The sequence below is a fragment of the Myodes glareolus genome, chromosome 26 (assembly GCF_982192425.1).
Source record: "Myodes glareolus chromosome 26, mMyoGla1.1, whole genome shotgun sequence".
In the NCBI taxonomy this organism is placed as follows: Eukaryota; Metazoa; Chordata; class Mammalia; order Rodentia; family Cricetidae; genus Myodes; species Myodes glareolus.
The window spans coordinates 44,842,110-44,866,618 of NC_142051.1; the positions used below are offsets into that span (position 1 = coordinate 44,842,110).

The 24,509-nt window shown below is 41.7% G+C and overlaps 1 protein-coding gene across 2 annotated transcripts; it reads right to left on the reverse strand.

The window, feature by feature from the left end:
* Positions 1-2,248: 2,248 nt before the first annotated feature.
* On the reverse strand, positions 2,249-24,509 carry Prdm4 (PR/SET domain 4). Of its 2 annotated transcripts, XM_048418899.3 has the most exons (13): positions 24,380-24,509; positions 24,095-24,303; positions 23,426-23,496; positions 19,842-19,975; positions 16,958-17,143; positions 15,193-15,987; positions 13,186-13,335; positions 12,211-12,329; positions 10,829-10,914; positions 9,618-9,745; positions 7,061-7,375; positions 5,135-5,303; positions 2,249-3,804 (listed from the first exon to the last, which is right to left on the reverse strand). In XM_048418899.3, the coding sequence occupies exons 3-13, from the start codon at positions 23,434-23,436 to the stop codon at positions 3,507-3,509; spliced, it is 2,391 nt and encodes a 796-aa protein (XP_048274856.3). In that variant the 5' UTR covers positions 23,437-23,496; positions 24,095-24,303; positions 24,380-24,509; the 3' UTR covers positions 2,249-3,506. The 2 variants fall into 2 exon arrangements, with proteins under 2 accessions (XP_048274856.3, XP_048274857.3); XM_048418900.3 differs by lacking the exon at positions 23,426-23,496.

Genomic DNA, 24,509 nt, shown 5'->3' on the forward strand with positions numbered 1-24,509 from the left:
ATAGTAACTGAAGAGTTCTGGAGACTGGGTCTTGCTGTGTTAGCCAGGTTGCACTGGGGAGAAGGGAGACGGGAAAATTTCTAGCTGGTCTTCACCTTCGCATGGTAGGTTCTAGAACTAGATTCAGGCTCGTGTGTTTGCAAAGCAAGCATTTTACTGACTGCGCAGTTTCTTTAGCCCATTTTGTTTTTAAAATGGGATTCCTAAAGGAATATTAATCATGTTTTTTGACAGTGCTATTGTTAAAATGCTTTTGTTTACAAACTTAACATTTTTTTTCAGGACTGTTTTCTTTGTCCCAATATTTAAAAACTATTTTAGGGGAGTTCATATGAATTTTCTATAATCAAAATATTTTACTAGTAGACAACAAACTGTCAGAGTATGCTGAATAAGTTTTGGTTCCAGTAAATTCTCCCTCTACTTCCTAACATATGCCTTTCTTTTCAAATGAACTTGAATTGCATTTATATAAAGCACTCTGGACTTAGAATTGTACACTGTTCCCTTTATTTCACTTAGCCTCACAGGACAACTTTCCACTCAGTTCTTTCTCCTTTCAAACTTCAGCACTTGCTAAACCGATTTGAAAGTCTTATGTTATTAATACTTGAAGTGAATAGGATGTTCTCTTATTTTAAAGTACTACAGTAGTACATTCTATTTGTCATTAAAATACACCTCACTTATGCTTTAGTATGTGTTTAGGCTATTTCTCAAGCCTCATCAGAATTTGCGTGGTCGTTATGTGTTTCACACACAATGGCTGCTGTGTGGCAGATAATGGGGAAAGCGCAGGATGTAGAACTAGGTCCTATCTTAAAAAACTACCTGTCACTCACTCCTGTCAGGCTTTGGTAAGAGCCTACAAGCTGTTACTCTGAAGAAAAAATTAACACGTAGTAGGGTGTAACATACTTCCCCTTCTAGATAATTGCTTTGGCTCTGAGCTTGAAACTAAAAGATGCTGTCCTGTAATTCACACATATGACTCGATTTTTCCAGACCTGTTCTTTCTCAAAATCCTTTACTAAGTCAGGCTTACCAAACACTTTACTCCTTGTCTCTTCTGATAGGACCTTATCATTCCTGCTCCTAGACTTTAACGCGTCTGTTAAAAACAGCAAAACAATATGCAGTCAACAACAATGCTCTTAGACTGTAATAGAGTTGGAAAATCTCTGATAGGCAAGTTATAATGTACCTGGTTATCCTGACATTCTAGCAGAAAGCATTGCTCAGTTTTGTGGGATGCTAGTATAAACCACTCCTGATGTAACATAGTATGTAATACTTAGTAACTTGTTAATGTAAACCATCCAGCCATTCTACACTACAGCTTCCCACCTCAAAAAGTGTTTATTTTTTACTACACTGAGGCCACACTGAATGATGTTCTATGCCATCTAGGTTTGTATAAATTATACCCTGTATAAAGCGACTCTAAGCAACATGATCATAATGCAGGACTCCTACACAACTGCAACCTGCTTCAGAATCACCTGAGGCTTCATAGCCCTTAGGCAACCTGAATATGAAGCCAGGTGTTGGAGGTCCTGTAAAATACTGTGCATAAACAGGCCTTAACTGTATGCTAATGAATTTGAAGCATTGTAGGAAGAATGAGAACAAACTGCTGGCTCTTTACATGGTTTCTTCTTTGTTTTTGCTATTTTCTTTTGTTTTCTGTTTAATATTTTGATTTAAAACACGAAGCTATCATCCTCCAATAAATCTCAGAGAACTCTGGTTCCACAGTCCCCACTTACCATATCCTGTCGGTGTGGCCACTGACCCAGCAATCGTGGACAAGACCTCCTACAACTAGGCAGAGAAGTGCAAATCCGTCACAGGGTAGTCCCACTTAAACCCAAGAGGTCAAAGGTAGAAACAACACCATACATCCTCAGCAGGAATCTTCCGCCCTTCCTCTTGCCTTGGGTTGTTTTGGTGTTTAGCTTGAATAGCTCTAGTTTGAAGAGCATCTCTGTGCAGGGCGATAAGGAATTTACTCCTGAGAAAAGGGAGCAATTACTTTGAGCACTAAGACTTCATGCCTTGGTGTTAGCACTCACTCCTAGCCACCCACAGCACTTGCCTTCAGTTGTAGACCTTCCTAGAAACCCCAGAAGTTGAGTTTGTCTAAGCACCATTACACAGGAACAATTAGGATACGATCTCAGAGCTAAAAGTTTTCTTCTCTTTTAACCTTTGAGTCCATCCTCTACAAAAGATTATGAGAAATGTCTTATTTTCATAAAAATTTTTGATTTTAATTCTTCCTAAAGGAATACAGATTTGAATGAAATACATTCATCCCATAAATACTTTAGCAGCAAAACCTTCCCAGCAGAGTCCTTCCTCCACTCAAGTCAAGGTTGTACCCCTGAGCAGGAAGGCATGTTCCATCAATCCTGTCAACTTCAGGATGTTTCTGCTTCTTGCCAAAAGCCCTATGCCTGCTCACAGGGACCTGAAAACAGACCCACATGGTGACTAATAACCTTCTCTATCTTCCAAATCCTTTGGTATCCTCTACGCTTAGCTGGTGAGGACCTTTAGCAAGGAAGAAAACTGGGAAGGCCTAACTGAAACCCACCAATGCATTTGGAACTACATGTTGCTTTCAGTCAGCAACATTTTAATGGTTTTCATAAAGTAAACCTACATAAAAGATCATTCCCTTTCTTCCTCCTGTAGGCTGAAGAACTAGTCTTGTCAGGTGAGTCCATGACAGGAGACTACCCAGCAGACATTGTTTGGACACTTAATTCCAGGCACTCTCTGAATGACAGAAGGCTTTTCTGAAGTCAGAGACATGGCCAGACCATAAAGACGCGCATGTACACATAACCAGGTGGCTAACCTTGGCTTCCATTGAAGGTGGTTTTCTGGGCCTTTTCCTCTACCAGCCACTGTCCTCTGACCCATGACTGCTTCTCACCTGCTCCCCCAAACACCTGCTGAGATGGAGAAGCAGGATTTAAACTCTCAAGTGGCCAGAAGGTAGGCAGGTGTTACTTTTCTTTCATATATGTATATATAATTACAGTCACCAAACACTCGATCTGCTGTGCTGCAATTCTCACTGTGAGATGCATACCTTACTTACAATAGTGCATAATATGTGGGCAACAGTGGGGATGGCTGGGGTCAAATCACATTGACTGGAGGAAAAAAAAAATAGAACGATAAGATAAATCTGATTGGTAAGGACAAAAGTCCACGCTGACTCAGGCATAAATGCATCTCCCAAATTACTAAAGAAATAAAAAGCAGATACCAAAAGCTGACCCTTTCCTCCCCACCCATTGCTTAAAAATGGGGCAGACACATGCCTTGTTCTCCAGTCCACCCTAAAGAATCCATTTGGATTTCCTCACTAAGTGCCTTAGCTATCCCACTCAGTCCACTTTTGACAGTGGGTTGGAAGGACCAGAAAGCATTCCACATTAGAAACCACTGCAGTGCGTTGGGTTCGTGGTCATCCAGAGCAGGTGTCCTATTTATGTGGGGAGAGGCTCGTCTGCCGAGTAAACAGCTCTGCTCATCCTACAGTCGTCTGATCTCACGGAGTCTGTGAGGTCATCTTCTTCAGAGTCGTCCTCCTCCTGTGCCGAGGAACTCGAGGTGGGCCCTTTGCAGGTCTTCAGGTGCCGAGTGAGATGGTACTTGGTTAGATAAGCCTTTGTACACTTCTCACAGACATAATCTCGTTTTCCTTCGTGAGAATTAAGATGCTTCTTCAAGTGGTTTGTTCTCAAGAACAGTTTATCACACTTCGGACACTTGATCTGACGTTCCCTAAGAGGAACACAAGAACAGCTGCTTTGCTATGTAAACGACAAGCCACACACTCTCCCTCAACTAGGCCTTTATAGGAACTTTTAGAACTGGCTGCTTTTGCCTTCCTAGAATAACTATGCAAACAGGACCATCCAGTATAGATTTCTTTCACTAAATATGAAACCTGTGAAATTCACTCAAGTTACATAACTATACAGTTTGTTCCTTTCCATTAATACAGTATTTACATACAGACAGTCTGCAACTGACTCTGCTATTTCACACCTTGATACCATCTAGAATCATTCTCCTTCCTTACTCCACCCATTTTCTTAATTCTAACTGACCTTGACTAAGCTCAAACTACGAGGGCCAGATCCCTCGGGTTGGCTTACGTACCCCTCTTCAGTAATGGGGATTGGACCCCTGATCTTAAACTAAACAACTGCTCTACTACTTAACTGTATTGCCAGCCCTTTATTTTGTTTTTAATATCTATTTTTATTTTATGTGTGCCAATGTTTTCCTTGCATGTATATCTCTGTACCACTTGCCTGCCTGGTGCCCACAGAGGCCAGAAGAGCGTGCTGGATCCCCTGGAATTGGAGTTATGGGTGGTTGGGAGCCTGCATGTGGAACCATGGAATAAGATCCAAGTTTTCTGCAAGAGCAGTCAGTGATTATAACTGCTGAGCCACCTCCCCAGCACCCCTGTTGTTTTGGCTGGCCTCTAACTCACAATCCTCTGTCTGCCTCAGTGTCCTGAGTGGACGAGACTATAGGAGTATACTGCTGTACCCAGCTGAAGTGCTGTGCTGCTTCTCCAAGGTCTTCAACCTCCCATTCAAATCAGCAAGTCACGTCCCAGACTTAGAGCTCTCTGAAGACCATGTCTTTGCTCTCTGTATCTATCTCCTAACACACGCTGAGCATCAGAGGTCATATAAAAACGTATTGATAAATGAAATGTTTTAAAAACATGGATAAAAACTAAATAAAAACAATGTATAAAAGGGGGCTGGAGAACTCTTCCAGACTGCTCTTCCAGAGGACCCAGGTTCAATTCCCAGCACCCACATGTTGGCTCACCACTGTCCCCTGTTGTAACTCCAGTTTTAGGGGGCCCGACATCCTCACATAGACATACATGCAGGCAAAACAGCAAAGCACATAAAATAAAAATAAAAATTTTTTAAAAAGAGTGTATAAAAATAAAAAAAGAAACAGGGAAGAAACCCCAAGCACTGCTTGGCGACCTGGAACGCAGGAGGCAACAGCCTGAACAGGGCAAGAACCAGATGCTCACTCAGCATCACGGGCAGGGAGCATCTCACTGCCGGGTACTTACTGTGTGTGGATGAGCACATGCTGCTTGAGGTCCTGCCTCCGCATAAACAGCTTGTCACAGTAATCACACTTGAGATTCTTCTCACCCGTGTGGATGACCATGTGGGACTCTAGGTGGGCCTTCTGGGTGAAAGACTTGTCACACAAAGTACACCTGTAATTCTTCTGACCTGCAGATTAACCCAAGACATCACACTGAGAATGAAGTAACTACAGATTTTCAGACAAGTAGACATGTCTGGAGAAACAGTCCAAGCAAGAATCAAGCAGAACTGACCCATGCCTTGGCACTTCATCCACTATGTTACCTACCTAAAAACAGTCTAGGCCATTCCATTTATAACCTAAATTAAAGCCAGTAAATAGACATCTTATCTAAAAGTACATATGGCACATGATACAAACTTTGAAGAAGGAAAAAAAAAGTATAATATTAGTGCCTACCTAATTTATAAGAATCTAGGTTAACAATGTAACCACTGACAGAGTGCCTACCTAGCATACCTAAAGCTCTGGATACAACTAACAGCACATTAGCCAGGTATGGTGGAGCATGGCTCACAGCCCAGCATTTGGATCAAAGCAGTGGCGTGCACTTTAATCCCAGCACTCAGCAGGCAGGGGCAGGCAGATTTCTGAGTTTGAGGCCAGAGTGAGTTCCAGGGCAGTCAGTGCTATTACACAGAGGAAAAAGGAGAGAGAGAGACGGGAAAGAAGGGAGGGAAGGAGGGAAAACAGAGAGAGAGAGAAAGAAGGGAGAGAGAGAAAGAAAGAAAGGAGGAAGGGAGGGAGGGAGGGAAAAATACAAGGTCATTCTCAGCAATGAAGTATGAGGCTAGCTTATAGCTAATGAGACTCACTTCAACAACAAAAAGATAACTTACAAACTATAGCAAATGTCTACAGGTCTATAGACAACGTTTCCATTGAACAGTTTTTTTTTAAGATTTATTTAATTATTATGTATACAACATTCTGCCTCCATGTATGCCCGCACGCCAGGAGGGCACCAGATCTTATTGTAGATGGTTGTGAGCCACCATGTGGTTGCTGGGAATTGAACTCAGGACCTCTGGAAGAGCAGCCAGTGCTCTTAACCACTGAGCCATCTCCTCAGCCCCCTGTATTTTTCTTTTTTAAACACAGTATGATCTCACAAAGCAAAAGTTAAATCAAGCCCTTCCAAGTATATTTAAAAAAAAAAAATTCTAGATCAGGGTTGGCAGGTGGGAGGAAGAAGTAAGGGAAGGAGAAAAGAAAAAGTACAGTGTTTGTTTCTGAAGGACACATGGTCTCTGCTCCAACCACCCAGTCTTAATGGAGACTGAAGAATAAACTCCTTTTAGTGATTTGTAGAACAGACGAGTCAACCAGGAAAGTTAAAATCTCACTGGTTATTTTGTAGTATGCATGGGGGAAAAGAGCTGAGGGACTACATACATGCAGACAAAATATTCATACACAACACAAAATACAAATAAATCATTTTTTTTAAGAGCTGCAGAAACTGGTTTACACACAGTGCTTAAAAAAAGGAAGCTTAAACATGGAAACTGGGCAGTGTTTACTGAGCACTCCTGAATAACGGCAGGAAGAACTACAAAGGGAAGCTTGGGTGCTCTGATGGACTCCATTTGCTAAAATGGAAGCACTAGGATCAACTTAATTACATTCTTCCAGACTCCTTCAAGCTACACAGTAGGACTCTTTAAAATGAAATGCCTTTGTAACTGGAAGAAACACTTTTAGTAGCCTTAGGTTTCCCACCTCACAAGCCTTACCACCCAATAACATCCTACCTATAGTCATCTGGATACTTTCTATGATGTATTACAACTTTACCTCCAATAATTTTTCAGACAAGTCTTTACGGCTACAATTTCTAATTGCTATAAAAACTCCATGTCGATGGTTCAATACAGCTTACCTGTATGTATTTTGAGGTGTGTTCGCAGGTTGCTTGGATCACTAAAAGCCTTGCTACAAAAATCACACTTGTGGGGCTTCATGCCCATATGACCCATAAAGTGAACGTGGAGTTTGGAAGGAGAGATAAAAGCCTGGGGGCACATGGAACACTTCCACTTTCTTTCCTTGCTGTGACTCGGCCCTTGGCTGCTGCTATGTCCCTGGCCAGGGAGATGGCTATGGATGTGGCTGGTCAGATGAGCTTTGAACTCAGAATAGGAATTGCACTCCTTGCCACAGTTACAGAGGTGCACATCTGGGTGTTCAGGAACACCTATAAAAAAAAAAAATCAATATCTCCTGTTACTTTAATTTCAAAATTATTCTTGGCATTAATTACTGATGATTAAAAGAAATCAAAGAATTTCCCCTTCTGCCTAAACTTGCCCACTACCCATCAAATCAAAACTCCCTGTTCAGTGCCAAATTCCTGTCATCTAAAGTAGTACACCAGAACACACAAAAAGTACTTGGTAAACATGAAATTAATAAGATCTTTTTCAGAAAGCATATTCAACAAGTGGTGCTAGCATAACTGGATATCAACATAATGAAAATAGACCCATATCTATCACCATGCACAAAACTCAAGTCCAAATAGATATCAAAGACTTCAACATAAAGCCAGCCACACTGAACCTTATAGAAGAGAAGGTGGCAAGTACATCTGAATGCATTGGCACAGGAGACTACTTCCTAAATATAATCCCAGTAGCACAGACACTGAGAGAAACAATTAATAAATGGAACTTCCTAAAACTTGAAGCTTCTGTAAAGCAAAGGACATGGTCAACAAGACAAAATGGTAGTCTACAGAATGGGAAAAGATTTACCAACCCCACATCAGACAGAGGTCTGATCTCCAAAATATACAAAGAACTCAAGAAACTGGTCATGAAAAGAATAATCCAAGAAAGAAAAAATGAGGTACAGACCTAAACAAACAACTCTCTACAAATGACTCTAAAATGGCTGAAAAAACACTTAAGGAAATGCTCAACACCCTTAGCCATCAGAGAAATGCAAATCAAAACAACTGTGAGATTCTATCTTACACCTGTAAGAATGGTCATGATCAAAAACACTGATGACAACTTATGCTGGAGAGGTTGTAGAGTAAAGGGAACACTTCTGCATTGCTGGTGGGAGCGCAAACTTGTATAGCTACTTTGGGAATCAGTATGGCAATTTCTCAGAAAATTAGGAAACAGCTTACCTCAAGACCCAGCAATACCACTTATGGGTATATACCCAAAGGATGCTCAATCATACTACAAGGACATATGCTCAGCTATGTTCATAGCAGCATTATTTGTCACAGCCAGAACCTGGAAACAACCTAGATGCCTCTTGGCTGAAGAATGGATAAAGAAGATGTGGTACATTTACACAATGGAGTACTACACAGCAGAAAAAAAAATGGTATCTTGAAATTTGTGGGCAAATGGATGGATCCAGAAAACATCATAACGAGTGAGATAACCCAGACCCAGAAAGACAAATACAATATGTACTCACTCATAAGTGCCTTTTTAACATAAAGCAAAGAAAAACCAGTCGATTCACAATGCCAGAGAACCTCAACAAAGAGGACCCAAGTGAGATGTGCATGGATATAATCTACATGGGAAGTAGAAAAAGACAAAATCTCCTGAATAAATTAGGAGCATGGGGATCATGGGAGAGGGTAGAAGGGGAGAGGGAAGGAAAGGAGGGGAGCAGAGAAAAATACATAGCTCAATAAAAATAATTTTAAAAAATTAAAAATTTATGTGGAAAAAAACAGGCTTAAGAAAGAAAAAATGCATATAGACAGGCATAGAAGTAAATGATTTATAAATAACAATAAAAAAGAATAAGAAAAAAAAAAGATCTTTTTCCTGGGGAAATCATTGCATTTTGAAGTGCACAGAGCCTTAACTTGTCAATGTAACACAGTAGAAAGAGGCAAAAAACACATTAAATCAAACCCAAGGGACTTTGCTAACTTTCAAGAAGTTCAAAAAAGCAATTTCAGGGATTTGCAAGCCCTGATTCAAAGTCCTACCACAAAAGATTATTTATTTGAAACAGTAACAACCTAGTGAAGAACTACAGATTTCTGTCACCTCACTCATAAAGAGCTAACAACTTGCTTTCATAATGCTACCACTGTGAAATCTATCATGAGAGATTTGTTTGTACTGTTCTGAAACAGCTGGTGGAGTTAAACCTTGATTCAGAGGGTGGAGTCCAATTCAGCCAACCATAATAAACCACAGAGTTTTCAGGCCAATCCAGATGAAGATAGACAGCCACAGAGAGGAATGAAGGACTTGGATAGACTGATAGGTCTTTTCAATCTGGGAAGGTGGAGAAGATGGCCAGCTGATCCTTGCTCCATCGCTCAGTGGATCTACCAGGTTTATTCCCTAATACATGACTCCCGAGCTTTATTTATGAACAATAAAAGTAGTGGCAAACTCTCTTACTGGTCACTTATAGTATTACACTAGATTCATTGTAACAAATCTTACCAATCTGTTGAGCATAATCCCGGCTATAATAGAATAGCAGTTCATTTTCAGGGGGGATGTCTTGTGAGGTACAGAAATAGATTTTTCCATCATGGGGATAAGCCACTAAGTTTTGTTCTTCACGGTTCCTACATAATCACATGGAAAAGATCAATCAAGTATAAAAGAACAGATCTCATTATGTTGCTCAGGCTGGTTGTAAACTCCTGGCCTCAATTAACTTTTCATTCAGCTTGCCAATCAGCTAGGGCTACAGGTGTACACCACCATACTTGGCTTAAGGGTACTTTTTATTCAGTGCTATGCATCAAACAAAAGCCTTACACAAACTAGGCAATCAATCCTACCACTAAACTACATCTCGTACCCCTTGAGTACAGTAATTCTGAATACACTAGACATGTCAAGTCCTCCATAGCAGAACCCAATATAAAAGCTTAGACAGAGCTATTCTATCATTTCTGTCTTTCTCTATCCACCCTATTAGAGATTGTGAAAAAACACAATTCTTACTGGGTTACATAGGTGGTTATCTTTTACAGTCAGAAACACTACAGACTGTTACTAGATGCACAATGAGTAAATCGATACCTAGGCATGGGTAATTCACACCTGTAATCCCTGTACTCAAGAGGTAGAGACGGCTTCTTACAGGATTGCTCCAAGTTCCAGGCCAGCCTGATATACATAATGAGAGCCTATCTCAAAACAAACAAAAGATAAATAAAATGAAGTGTTCCTGTTAATTTTGAGGGTCCCAATCGTGTTCAAGCTAACTGGCCTAGAACTTGTAGAGATTCTCCTGTGTCAGGCTCCCAAGTATTGGGTGCTGGGTAACATAGGCCTGAGTCACAATGCCCATGAAGTCTTACAATTTTCTTTATGCCAAATATAAAAAGACAGAAAGCTAACAAAAATTAACTCCAATAAAAGCCTGAAAAAGACTATCACTGATACGAAGAGGCATTCACTGGCAAACTCATGGATGAGTGTATCATTCTTCACTGCACCAGAAGCTGGATAAAATGTTTATTTAAAAAAGACATACTCTGCTTTACAGTCACCCAATCAGCTACAACAGAATGAATGCTGAAAAGGTTTGGGCTTTAAGCATGTCAAGCGTGGTAACTTGTGTTCTGCATATTTCGTGTAAAGTTTTTCTACTGAAAAACTATCTGAATGGTACAGTCCCCTATCTAAACACCCCTTACCTGGCTTTGCGCACAAACATCATCCAGTTACACTCATTTTCATCAGTTGTAATGACGCAGAATTCTAGGACACCATTGTGGTAGATCTGCCAACAGAAGGCAAGCACACACGTCAAGTGAACTGGAAGCCTTCCATTTACTCGGCTAGTAATGAGCTAGCGCCCTCTCTATTTCATGTCACCACTCTTCCCATTTCCAGACACAAGAGCGAGCATCAGCGGTCTTCAGGTGCTGCTCCAAGTACAGAATGAAGTCATTCTTGAATGCCTTTTGGCTAAGAAGGTAAAATACAGTCTACCTGTCTGTCTCTACCAACACTACCAGGTAGGTACAGTGGGAATGACTGTCTCCTAAGGGCAGAGGATTACCCCCACCCATTTTTCCAGTCAGACATCCAAATTAAAATCCCCTATGATGTACTGCCTCCCTGTTTCACTTTTGTACCCAGCATTCTTTAAGATTCTATATTACTATGTTACTAATATAGCTATTGATGTCAAAACCTTATGTTCCCACTAGGAAACTAGAGAAATAATTGTAACTAATTCTAGAACTATATTCCTTATGTCAAATATTAGAGGAATGTTTAGTTAATTAAAAGTAACTTTTATATCAGGCATGCCTTTAATCCCAGCACTCAGGAAGCAGAGGCAGGAGATCTCTGAGTTTGAGGCCAGTGTGGTCTATGAAGTGAGTTCCAGAGATAGTCAAGACTACACAGAGAAACTCTGACTCAAAATAATGAAACTGAAACCAAAACCAAAAAACAAACAAAAACCCAACACATTTATTTTATAAACAAACTTCATAGTTTCAGCAGCCACAAGAAATCAAAATGCATAAAATGCTTCAAATGAGAACTAAGACAGCCTGATGGTTAAGAGCAGAGACTCTGGCTTCAGTTCTCAGCTCCCACATGGAGACTCAAAGTGTGTACAACTCCAGTTCCAGAGACTCTGACACCCTCTTCTGGCCTCTACAGGAACTGCACAAAGTGGGACACATTCATTCAGGCACACATAAAAAGTAAAGATAAATCTTTTAAAGAGACCAAAATCACTACAATAATCCATAAAATGAAAACTGTCTCAGCTTATCCCCTATTTGTTCAGCAGCTAGTACACTGCTGTGAAGCTTTTACACCAGAAATAAGAGAATGTAATACAAAATAAATAATGGACAGGTGAATGCACTCTCAGTCTTGCATAACTGACTTGTCCCTTTTTAAACTATCACAAAATAATGAAAACAACCCGAAATATCAAGCATGGCAGTGACATGGATAATTCCAACATCTGGGAAGCTGAAGAGGAGGACTCAGAGATTGAAGCCAGCGTGGGCTACAGCAGCAGCCAAAAATCAGAAGTTCCTTCAACACTGACCTTCCAGACGTGATTAACTGCCTTGTCTGTCCACTCTGCTACTTCCATGGAGTGACTCTGCTGACCAATTAGAGGCCCAAAGCAAGTCCGCACAGGAATGGTTTCTGCAGTCCATACACCTATCAATGGAAGGACACCAACCACAAAATGACTTGAACAGCTAATACGGGTACTGAGGCAGGAGCTCAACCCGCACAAAGATCTCATTTCACTAATGCTAACAATTTCTGATGTGTCAGCAACCCTAGACAGCTAAGATCTGTGGGTCCAAGCCTACAGTAACAGAACAGAAAGATTAGTCAGTACTTGCCCTGAAAGCCTGATGACTCCACTACCAAAAGTTGTTCTCTGACCTTCACAAGTGTTTCATGGTATGTGTGCACCTGTATTCACACAAACATGCGAAGTATACATGAGCACACATACATTAAACTGAAATGCAGAAAAAGCAAAATCAAATCCCTCTGTACACACACAAAACCGACATCCCTCCATATTATTTTGGAATAAGCAAGAGACAAGGGAACAGTTTATCAAAAAAAAAGCAATTTATATAAAATAAATTAAGCTCCTGAAATATTTTATTGCATGTATTATCTGAGCTGTTTAGTGTTTTCAGGATTCATCCTTGAGCTATGGCTGAAAAATAATAAACCTAATTTCATACTTTCAAAGGGTTGGCACAGCATGTTGGCATGGTAGTTGTGAGTGGATGGAACAGCTGAGAACAGAGTTCTCCACAGACTCAGGCCAGGATTTGTCTTTCTGTTCAATTCTGACTCTCAGGGAAGACGTCAATGTAAGTTTTCATAGGCTTTACTGTTCTCACGATCAGAAGTCAACTATTCCCTAACAGTATACATTTTAAATCACTGACTTCTAGATCAACAAATCACTAATTACACAGACTTACAACTCCATCCTATAAGGAAAGAAAACTTGATGGGATTGTGTGGTCTCTTCGAATAGTCTTACCAACTTCTGTCCCCACAATGGATGGGCGGAGAACAAGTTGCTTTGGGAGGGACAGCCTTGCTCTGCTCTCTATTGGTGTGTCAGGAACAAAAGTCACTGGACCGTGATCAGGGCAGTCTGAGGGGTAGGCTCGGTCACAGAGAGTGCACCCTGTAGACAGCATGCATGAAAGACACAGATGGGCGTGGTACACATAAGTTAAATTTCCATTTGGTATCAAATGCTAATTACTAAATTAACCAGTAAGAAGGGTCTTAATTACATTTATCATAGACTTTATCTTTTTTAAAGATTTTTTTATCTACTATGTATACAACATTCCTTCCATGTATGCTTGCATGCCAGAAGAGGGCACCAGATCATTATAGATGGCTGTGAGCCACCATGTGGTTGCTGGGAATTGAACTCAGGACCTCTGGAAGAACAGTCAGTAGTACTCTTAACCTCTGAGCCATCTCTCCAGCCCCAATCATAGACTTTAAAGACCAATGCAGAGGGGCTTCTCACTGACTGGCTTCTGAATTTTGGACCCGATTGTTTACTCTATGCAAAAGCTCTTCTGTACCTTTACCAGACGGTTTCATCCCACTACCATGGCCATGCCTCTAGGTAATCCCTCCTGAGCGCCATTAAACATCTCTACTGAACACCTCACACACTGAATCAGCATCTAAAATGGATTCAGCCCCACCTTCCAGCATAACGTTTATGTGGTGTCTCATGGAGGAGACAGAGCTTTCTTTCTAACACTGCCCCTTATGCTACCTGCATGCTCTAAATGACAATTCCACAAAAGGTTTACTGTTTTCATCTTAATTTTGTGAAGACAGAAAATCACCTTTCATTGAATTTCAGCATTATCTCCTTACAATATTTGCCTTCAACAAATCTAACAGCTCACACTGCAATAGAACCCCATCCCAGTCCTTACTCCTAAAACCCTTACGGGTCTTAACTGCCCTGTACGTTCTGTTCCTACTTGTCTCCCTAGGTGACTGTTGCCTCAGCCCTATTTTCCACTGTGGCCATCTGAACCATGTATGATTCTTTTCATTCTAGGCACATACAGATGCCAACGCCTGTCTTCCTACAATGTCTGACCATCTCTCCTGTCCTCAGGCCTATGCTAACACATCCACGCTTCCCATCAGGCTACAAGTCCTCAAGGTCTGTACTGTCTTGGTAACTGTACCCTGCCCCCTGCATCTGGCAGAGCACAGCAGACAGTGCGCAGGTGAAAAGTTTCTTTCATGGCTTAAGAACAAAGTGAAACCAACAGATCAACCATTTTTATACAGAATTTTTGTTGCTCCAATTAAAAAGAACCTTTACATGCCTAACTATTGTAATTCATACACTCTACGACAAACCACTGCATAGCAATATACATTTTCCCAAAGTTATAAAAGTGATCTAGCATTTTTATCTTCTGGCATATGCTAAAAGAGCACGTGTATCACCAAGATTACTTGTGTCAAGTTTCACCCCTGTAATGCTGTTTGGGAGGTACCTTCATACCACAGGGCTACAACTAACTGGTAAAATACAGACATGACTATATTGTCTGTTTGCTTCAAGAAATCAATGTAAGAACCAATAAACTGCATATATATTATCTGACTTGAAAAAGTGGCATCAGATTAATAAAAGGATAATATGAGGGCAAAGAAAAATACCAAAGTGAAATTACTTTCTATACTCCCTTAACTAGCATCAGACTATACCAAACACTAATCAAAACAATGTCATTCTAAAACCAGTATTGAGTGAACTCAGCAATTAAGAGCACTCACTACGCTAGCAGAGGATCCAGGTTTGGTTCCCAGAACCCACATGATGGCTCACACTTTAACTCCAGTTCCAAGGAACCCAACACTGTCCTAGTTTCTGCAGGCCCTAGGCATGCAGGTGGTACATGCACATGCATGCAGGCAAAACCCTCAAACACATGTAATTTTAAAAAACAAAAACCAGTATTTCTAGAAGAGAACAGAGAAGCACACTCACAAATTGTAAACAAGGTTGCCATGTTTTCCTTGTTCGAATTGGAGTCTTCCATTTGCAGTGAAGGTGGTACAAAAGCCAAGCTGTCTGAGGATACATCTACATGACCTGTCCCCATAGCAACCTCCTGCGTGATGGAAGAGACAGCCACAGGCTCTAGGCTAAGGCCAACTTCATGGAGGGAAACAGACTCTAGAGAGGCGAGGTTGTGTGAGGTAGAGAGTGCCACGCTTACAGAGTTGGTGCTCATGGCCACAGAGTGGATGGAGTCACTGAGGGCGCTGTCAGACATCCCATTGACCCGATTTGCAATGTGGTCTGTCTCCATGACCACAGGAAGCTCTAGACCACTCCCATGAATGGGTATCACACCACCATGTCCTACAGTGTCTGCTGTCAGGTTGTTGCCCACAGAATCCACAGAGAGAGGTTCATGGCTTCTGGAGCCATTGGGGATTTGCGAATGGTCTCCTGCAACACCATCCATTGTAAGTTCCTCTGCCATTCCATCTGTAGAGATTGGGCTGGTAACCCTAGAAACATTCTCCATAGTGATTGTTGTGTCCAATGCCACTTCATGGCCATCATTAGGATGAAGACTTTGGGCACCATGTGTGTTCACAGAACGAGAGTCTATTGAAACAACACCTAATTCTAATCCAACATTTCCATTGGCCTGATAAGGATCTAGTGCTGAAGGGCTGTTGGTGATAGACAATGCTGTATTACCATCAACATTTATAGAGTTGGGGTGGATGTACTGAGGAGGCGGTCTGTCAGCCAAGTAAGATAAAATGCCTGAGAAAAGAAGAGATATCAGAGAAGAGATATTATCACACTGTTATTATATATAAGAAATTTCAAGTGCTAGGAACCATTTTCTTTATGAATACAACTGAGTTAAAAATCCTGCTACTTCTTTAATCAATATGTATATAAGTAGTACATACACCATTCTGCGTTTCTCTATGAAACTCAAATCTCATAGAGATCTCTAATCTCTATGTGGTTGCAATTCTTTGGTCCTAAGATGCTAAAAGCTGCCCCACAAAAATTAAATAAATAAGGAAGAAAAGGAAAGGAAAAGAAGGAAAGAAAGGAAAGAAATGAAAGAAAGGTAGGTAGATAGCCAGCCAGGTGGTGGTGGCACACACCTTTAAAGGCAGACGGATCTACGTGAGTTCAAGGCAAGCCTGGTTCCAGGACAGCCTCAAAAGCTAGAGAAACTTATCTTGAAAAACAAAAAAACAAAAAAACACAAAAAAAAAAAATTCCTCATGCCTGTAATATAGTACTTTGAAAGTGGAAGGCAAGAGAACTGGGAACAAGGTTATTCTCTGCTATATAGGCAGTTGCCCAATCTCAAAATAAAAGAGGCCTTCGGAGTAGCTCAGTGGTAATATGCCTTTGTATCATGCATGAGGCCCTAGGTTCAATCCCCACCAAAAAAACAAAACAATTTTAAAAAATTAAAACTACACTAATGACACTATGAAAAAGAAAAAGAATTATCTTTATCAAACTGCTTCTTTCATATTGAACCATATGCATGTTCTAAGCAAAGCATACAATTATCAACAAATTCAGAGACTGCCATCCAGTAACAACAGAGAAAAAGATATTTTAATCCTAATCTCCAAAAGCTGAGGTCAGAATGGTTCCATCCACCACGCCTACCTTCCCCGACACAACTATAAAACTTACTATGTGGAAGGGTTCCACCCCCCATTCCCCTATCTTCCCCCAACACAATAACTATAAAACTTACCAGGTAGAATAGTTCTGAAGTAACTGCTCTCTAGGTGAGGGTAAGGCGGTGGAGGTAGGGTGTAGTTTCTTTCGGGTAACCCACACATCACCCCTCGATCTCCAATGCCCATGGGGAGCATCAGAGACAAGGCAGAAGGCAGAGAGCTCAGAGAGGGACCCAGGTTTGGAATTGCCACTGGGAGACCTTGGAAAAAAATTTTTTTTTCTTAATTAAAAGATTAGTACCTAAAAACCACTGGCAAAACTTAGAATTTAGAGAAACAAAAGAATCTCCCTGGTAGCCCTTTGTAACCCAAGACACTACTGGATAGTATCTATACCATAACCAAACAGTCCCAGTCCCCAGATTACTTCTCAGAAAGGATCTATGTAGCCCAGGCTGACCTATGACCCAGTGGAATGCTGGGATTACAAGTGTGCATGACCAAACCTGGCCCTCAAATTAGTGTGTACGTGTGCACATCATTTTTAAAGTGCTAAACTGATACTCCAGTTGTTTTTCCTAAACACCCAAACAATTACCAATCTAGTTTGAATAACAACTCAGAGAACAAATTACTTTAAAAACAAAAACAACAAACAGGGGCTGGAAAGATGGCTTAGTGGTTAAGAGCATGTACTGCTCAAGCAGGACCAGAGTTCAGTTCCCAGCAGCCACAGCACTGTAACTCTAGCTCCAGGCCAGAACCTCACGTGCATCTACTTACACATTACTACAAACAGTTAAAAATGACTCCTTAAGGTAAATAAACATTAGAAAACACAACTGTTCACAGGTGTGGTCTCTTGCAGGTAATTTTTTTTTTTTTTTTTTTTTTGGTTTTTCGAGACAGGGTTTCTCTGTTGTTTTGGAGCCTGTCCTGGAACTTGCTCTGTAGACCAGGCTGTCCTCGAATTCACAGAGATCCGCCTGCCTCTGCCTCCCAAGTGCTGGGATTAAAGGTGTGTGCCACCACCACCCGACTAGTGATAGCTTTTTTAAAGCTTTATTTTCCCTTTTTAATCACTATACATTTCACTTTTAAAACACTCAATGCTTGGCATGGTGGTGCATTACTGTAATCTCAGTACCAAGAAGGCAGAGGCAGAAAGATTTTGAGTTTAAGTCAAGGCTGGGCAACATAGTGAGACCCTGGCTAAAAATGTAACAAACAAAATCCAGGTATGTCTATACTTGGAATCCATCCACATTAAAGTTAGATCTAAATCTATATGTGTTTCTTTTCAGCCGTTTCTCTACATGTTATACTTTATAATCAAAACAGTCTGAACTTTACCCACCTTTGATTATATCCATGTACGAAATGCTTAAATGATCTTTCTTGTGCCTAAGCGTTAAATGAAAACCCACCAACTCAGTGCTGATTTGCATATTTTGGTCAAAGGGAGTATTTTTTAATAAGACTATTTTCTAAAGAAATGCCTAAGAAATAAATAGACAGGATAACAGTTCTTTTAAAGTTTTAAAGCCAAGGCTGACCTTCAACTCCTCCTTCCTGACTATATGCCTAAATGCTAAGGTTATAGCATACACCATTATGCTTTTATAAGTTTATTCTGTGGGGCTGGAGAGATGGCCCAGCAGCTAAGTGGGCCCATTTGCTACACTCATAAAGTGCCCAGGTTCAGAGTTTTAGCACCCACATGGTATTCACAACCATCTGAAACTTCAATTCCAAGGGATATGACTCCCTGTTCTGGTCTCTGTGGGCACCAGGCATACATGTGGTATATACAACAGTGATCCTGGGTCTGCTTCAGAAAACTGCCATGTTTTCAATAAGAATCCAACAAATCACACACACCCACCACACAAATAAACTTTAATTTTTTAAAAATCTCTTGTGTTGACACTTTAAGGAAGGAAATGCTAATTTCAGTTAATCTGACTTGGCTGATGCATTTTATTAATTCAGGATAAAATTCTCTACAAATAACTACTTAGAACATCTTTTACACATTACTTAAAATACTAAGCATAAGTCCAGTACAACATTATGAGGCTACATATCCTTAACAATCAATAGTTTACTCATTTCTCATTTCAATAAGAGAGGGAAAGAAAGTAGACAAAGGGTTTCAGAGCCAGGTGTGATGGGTACAGGCCTGTAATCCCAGCACTTGAGAGGTGGAGCCAGAGGATCATGAGTGCAAGGTCACCCTGGTTATATTAAGACTGGGGTCCAAAGGGCTGGAGAGATAGCTCAGAGGTTAAGAGCACTGGCTTCTCTTCCAAGGGTCCTGAGTTCAAGTTCCAGCAACCACAAGGTGGCTAACAACCATCTGTAATGAGATCTGGTGCCCTCTTCTGGCCTGCAGGCATGCGTGTGGGCAGAACACATAATGAATAAATAAATCTTTACAAAAAAAAAGACTGGGTTCAAGACCACTTCTCAAATAGAACAACAAAAAAGGCAGTTATGTGTTTAGGCCTAGGAGAAGAAAAAATGAGCTTCCTCTCCTGTTTCTGCCCACGCTCACAGGGAGTCCCACACAGCTCCATCTCTCTCACCACTTTCCCCCAAAGCCAGGCCTTGCATGTTCCCACAGATTCTCAGTTTCCAACTTAAAACAAACCCAATTAAATGTTCTGAGAACTTCAGAGAAAATTTAACTAATCCTCATCTATTAATTATGGGCACAATGTCGGTGTCAATCAGATGAGTATGAGAAGCCCCGGATAAAAAAAGCCAAGTCAATTTCAGCTCTGAATGAAAGAGTAACCCAAAACAACTATCAGAAAAAAAAACGCTACTCCCATTAGGATGGTGCAACTACACAAAACCCTTGGCAGAGGCCGCTCACTAGTTTCTCTGCCGTACCCTGAACCACACTCATAACTGAACTAAACACAATGTTCAAGTGCAGTGGCTCCCACTCACCTGGGGCAGGGATGGCGCTGTGAGAGGGAGAGGCAGCCAAACCCAGGTGACTTCCTGAGACTGGCAAGGCATTGCTCACAGAGGATGAAGACAGCTGCTCCATCCCCACTGGGCTCAAATTCATGTCATTCATCCTAGGAAAAAGCATACACCACAACAGTAAGCTCATGTTAAAAGAGCTGAGAATCTAGGGATGGGGAATGAATGGAACCTGACCAACTGCTCTGCATGCATGTGACTCAGAAACCACTAGAAGGAACTGTGATTCAGAGTTAACTAATGTAGGTCAATGTCACATACCACACACAGGACTTGAATTTAATCTATCTTGCTCCAAAACCTACACAAGCACCAAACACACAAGTCAACAATCTACAATCTGGCTACAGTGGCTTATTTTGTTTGTTAAACCACCCAATCTTTTCTTCTCATGGTAGGTGCTATTTCCATTTGGCTTACCTGCTCAAACAAGTTGCTTTTAGGCATTCTATTTTAAAGCAGTTGAAGTTTTACTAACCCTCTTTATTGTGAGAAAAAGGTAATCCTGGGTCTGATTCAGATTGTCAATGGCATAAAGGAGCACCATGCTTGCCTAAGGATCTCACACACTGACAGTCATCAGTATCCAACAGCCTTAATACCCTCACACTGAGGGCCATCAAGCAAGCTTTGCTAGAACTCTACTAAAACAATTTTGAATCTTCAAAACTAATTCTGCAAAGTAAGGCAAATGAGGAATTAAGGATCAAAGATAAAACATTTGCCTCAAATCACAAAGCAGTACAATAAAAGGGCATCAATCATCCTGTAAAGGACTGCCAAAGATGTTCCAACACATCAGACTCTATTGATACACAGATCATTTTCAGAAGGCTGAAGAACCAAGAAATCACCTTTTCTGTACAGCCCTTCTTGCAATGTCATGGAGCACATCTTAAAAGAGTAATAACGAGAGAAAAGGCCATTAACTGCCAGTTGTTATGTAAAGGCATTAGTTTTAGTTAGCTGGGATGGCATAGAACTAGGGAGGCTAAGGCAGAAGGGTTGGTTAAGGCAGAAGGGTTGTCAGAAGTTCCAAGCTTACCCTGTAGTGAACGTAAACTCAAGGCCAGTCTACACTACACAGCAATAGCTTGTCTCAAAAGGAAAATATATAGGGCTGGAGAGACGGCTCACGGGTTAAGAGCCCTGCTGCTCTTCCAGAGGACTTAAACTCAGTCTGCAGTAACCATGTTCAGTTCCCAGCATTCACATCAGCTGGCTTCCAGCTCCATGGGGGTTCCCACACCCTCCTAAGGCCTCCAAGGGCACCTACATACACAGCATAGGCACCCACGCGCACACACGTGCGTGCACACACACACATAATTAAAGATAAGTATTTTCAAATACATACTGGTTTCTTTTCTTTTCTCACTCTTGACTGTTATCAAATCAATTATTATGTATACAAGTGTTTTGCCTGGGTGTATTCTTGTACACCAGAAGAGGGCACCAGATCTCATTGCAGATGGTTGTGAGCCACCATGTGGTTGCTGGGAATTGAACTCAGGACCTCGGAAGAGTAGTCAGTGCTCTTAACCCCTGAGCCATCTCTCCAGCCCATACACATTGGTTTCTAATCAGGACTTAGGGACCATATTATCGTTTACAGAAGCTGGACAGAACACTATTCAAATGAGATCTCTAATGACCTCCCACCCTACTCTGTATTCACTATAACACACTCTTCCTATGACCCAACGGTACATAAGAAACAATGGGTTAAGTGATTTACTCCTGCCTCCCCTAAACCACATACTTTAAGGTTGTATGATGATAAACCTTCATTGTCAACTACAGTGGACTTAGAATCACATGGGCACACAGCTCTGATTGTCTATGAGGGTGTTTCCAGAGAGCTTTAACTGAAAAGGTAAGATGCAGATTGGGCAGTGGTGGCACATGCCTTTAATCCCAGCACTCAGGAGGCTGAGTTAGAGGCCAGCCAGCCTGGTCTACAGAGCGAGTTCCAGGACAGGCTCCAAAGAAGCCACACAGAGAAACCCTGTCTTGAAAAACAAAACAAAACAAAAACAAAAACAAAGAACTACCAAACAAACAAACAAAAAGAGACAAGGTAAGAGACAAGGTAAGATGCACACTGAATGTGGTGGGGGATACTCACATTTAATGGGGTATGATCCTGTACTAAATAAAAATGAGAAAGCAAACCCACCACCAGCATTTCTCTTTGCTTCCGGATTACAGGCTGCAATGTGACTAGCCTCCCACCATGATGGACTGTGTCACCTTGAACTATAAGCCAAAATACACCATCTTCCCTTAAATCGCTTCTTGTCATGTATTGTCATAGCAACCAGTGTTAGCTAATCCAGTTTGTAATCTTCTTTTTCTAATTAACATATATGTATGTGTGTGATGAAGAGGGCTGAGGATGTATATGTAAGTCTGGAAATAGTTCTCAACTTCCATGTTGTTGAGACAGGGTCTTTGCAGTGATCTGCCAGCTCCAAGGTGATTCTCTGTGCTGGCTTCCCATGTCCCCTAGAAGTGCTAGAACTGCAGATACACACCACTGCACACAGGTTTTTATGTGGGTTCCAAGGACCTAACTGGAATTGTAGGCCCCTTACAGTCAGTGCTTTTATTCACTGAGCCATTTCTCCAGTCCTGGACTGGCACTTTAACTCCATTTTAACAATTTAAAAAATAACCTAAACTTACATAACTAGTCAGACGTATAGCTGAGTTTGGATCTCAGAACTAATTTAAGAGGCCCAACCTCTTAGCCTAGTAAGAAATTACAAACTGTTTCTGCCATTTACAGAGTCCTATTTGTATTAGGACCAGAATAAATGTGAGGTATAAAATCCTACATAAGCTTGTTTCTTGAATTATACTATATCCATAGGGTTATCATAAAACTAGCTTTTGGACATCAACTAAGTATGAAAGACCTGAAAGCAATGCCCACTCATCACCCTGCCCAGAAAGACCGTGAGAAGCACTAGTAAATGAGGTACACTATCTGAAGGACTACAGATCCTCGCACAAGAGTGGAAACTCCTTGTAGCCATGCTACTTTAACTTGAGAAGTTTCTAGGCTTCAGCTGGTTTACAACAGACATCCCTAATTTTTCCCAGCTGCAACCAGTCCAGGACTGGAGAAATGGCTCAGTGAATAAAAGCACTGAATGTAAGGGGCCTACAATTCCAGTTAGGTCCCTAGAACCCACAGAAACTAAGACAAAATCACCGCTAGCACCATAAAGCCTACAACATTCCGATTACAGTAATATTTTAGAGCAGAGTTAAGTGTCTTCACTTCATATTCTGAAAGCTTTGAACATTAAAGTACATAATGTCAGAAGAAATACCGGTGTGAAATCCTAGGCCTTCTCAAACCAGTTCAAATCAGGCTCAGGACATTTCTGCTTTGTTGTGAGTCTCTAAAATGTGATGACCTCAACAGCCATAAACCAAGGTAACAAGTATTCAAAGATAAAAAACATTAAAAGGGAATGCACACTGTGATCCTCAAAAGGCTTTCCCATTCAAATCGGCAATTCCACGCTACCCACCTGTACCACATCAAATCAAGGCCTAAAGATACTGAATTCCATCTTCCTCACTTCCACCGTCGGCCAATCATCTGTTTTTATGTTTTTAACCAAAAAAAAAAAAAAATCACTTGTTAGGTGCAGCCCTCACACTGCTTTCTGGAAAAGTACGGCCACTTTGCAAGACGCATCGACCAGCTCCAATAATTTCATTCAATGCATTTTCTCTTCCACATTCTAAACAGACTTTTAAAGGACTCTGAAAAAAATACCGGCCAAATACAACTCCATCTTTGGTTTGTTTCTATACTGTCTTGGCGCAGTACCTTCTAATTCACCTAGTTTGCACAATTAATAATTTAAATCTCCGCACTTCATCATCCCTGGCTGCATCCCCGAAAACCCAAAGGTGAAGGGTGATGATACTACAAAAACAGACGACTCAAAACAACAAAAACGCTACAATAATTCAAAGACAGGAAGAAAGTGTCAAGCAGCTAACAACGTGTGGCTACTCTGAATAATCACTCTCACCTGGAACCAACTGGTACTCTGGACTTTTTTGTGGGGGGGTGGGTAGTACGTTCTAGTGCTCCAACCCATTAGCCTGTCACACGTGTATTCCGACCGCACACAAACAAAAGACTCCCCCTCCGGCGCTACCTCCCCGGCATCCCTGGCCCGCCTCACCTGCGCGGGCAGTGCAGGGAACCGGCGTCCGACAGGAGAGCGCCGGGGCCGGGGTCACGTGCTAGCACATCCCGCTGGTGGCCACGCCTCCCCGGACCTCCCGACGTCTCCGAGGCCCGGCGGCCGTGCTCCGAGCCAAGTGCCGGGCATGCTGGGCCGCGCCCGGGGCTGTCTTTCCGGAAGCGCTGGCAGCAGCACGGCTGGCCGACCTGGAAGGGGAGAAAAGTGATCAGCTACGGCCTTTCCCAGGCCTGGCCACCTAGCCCGCCCGGCAGCCTCGCCCACCTGAGGCCCGCGCTGGCGAGCACCGGCGTACACGCCAGGCTCTTCATCCAGCCGGAGCTCGGCCCAAGCGCCTCTGCTCGCCCGGGACCCAACGCCCCGCTTGCGGCTCCCCTAACGTTTCCCGCCCACC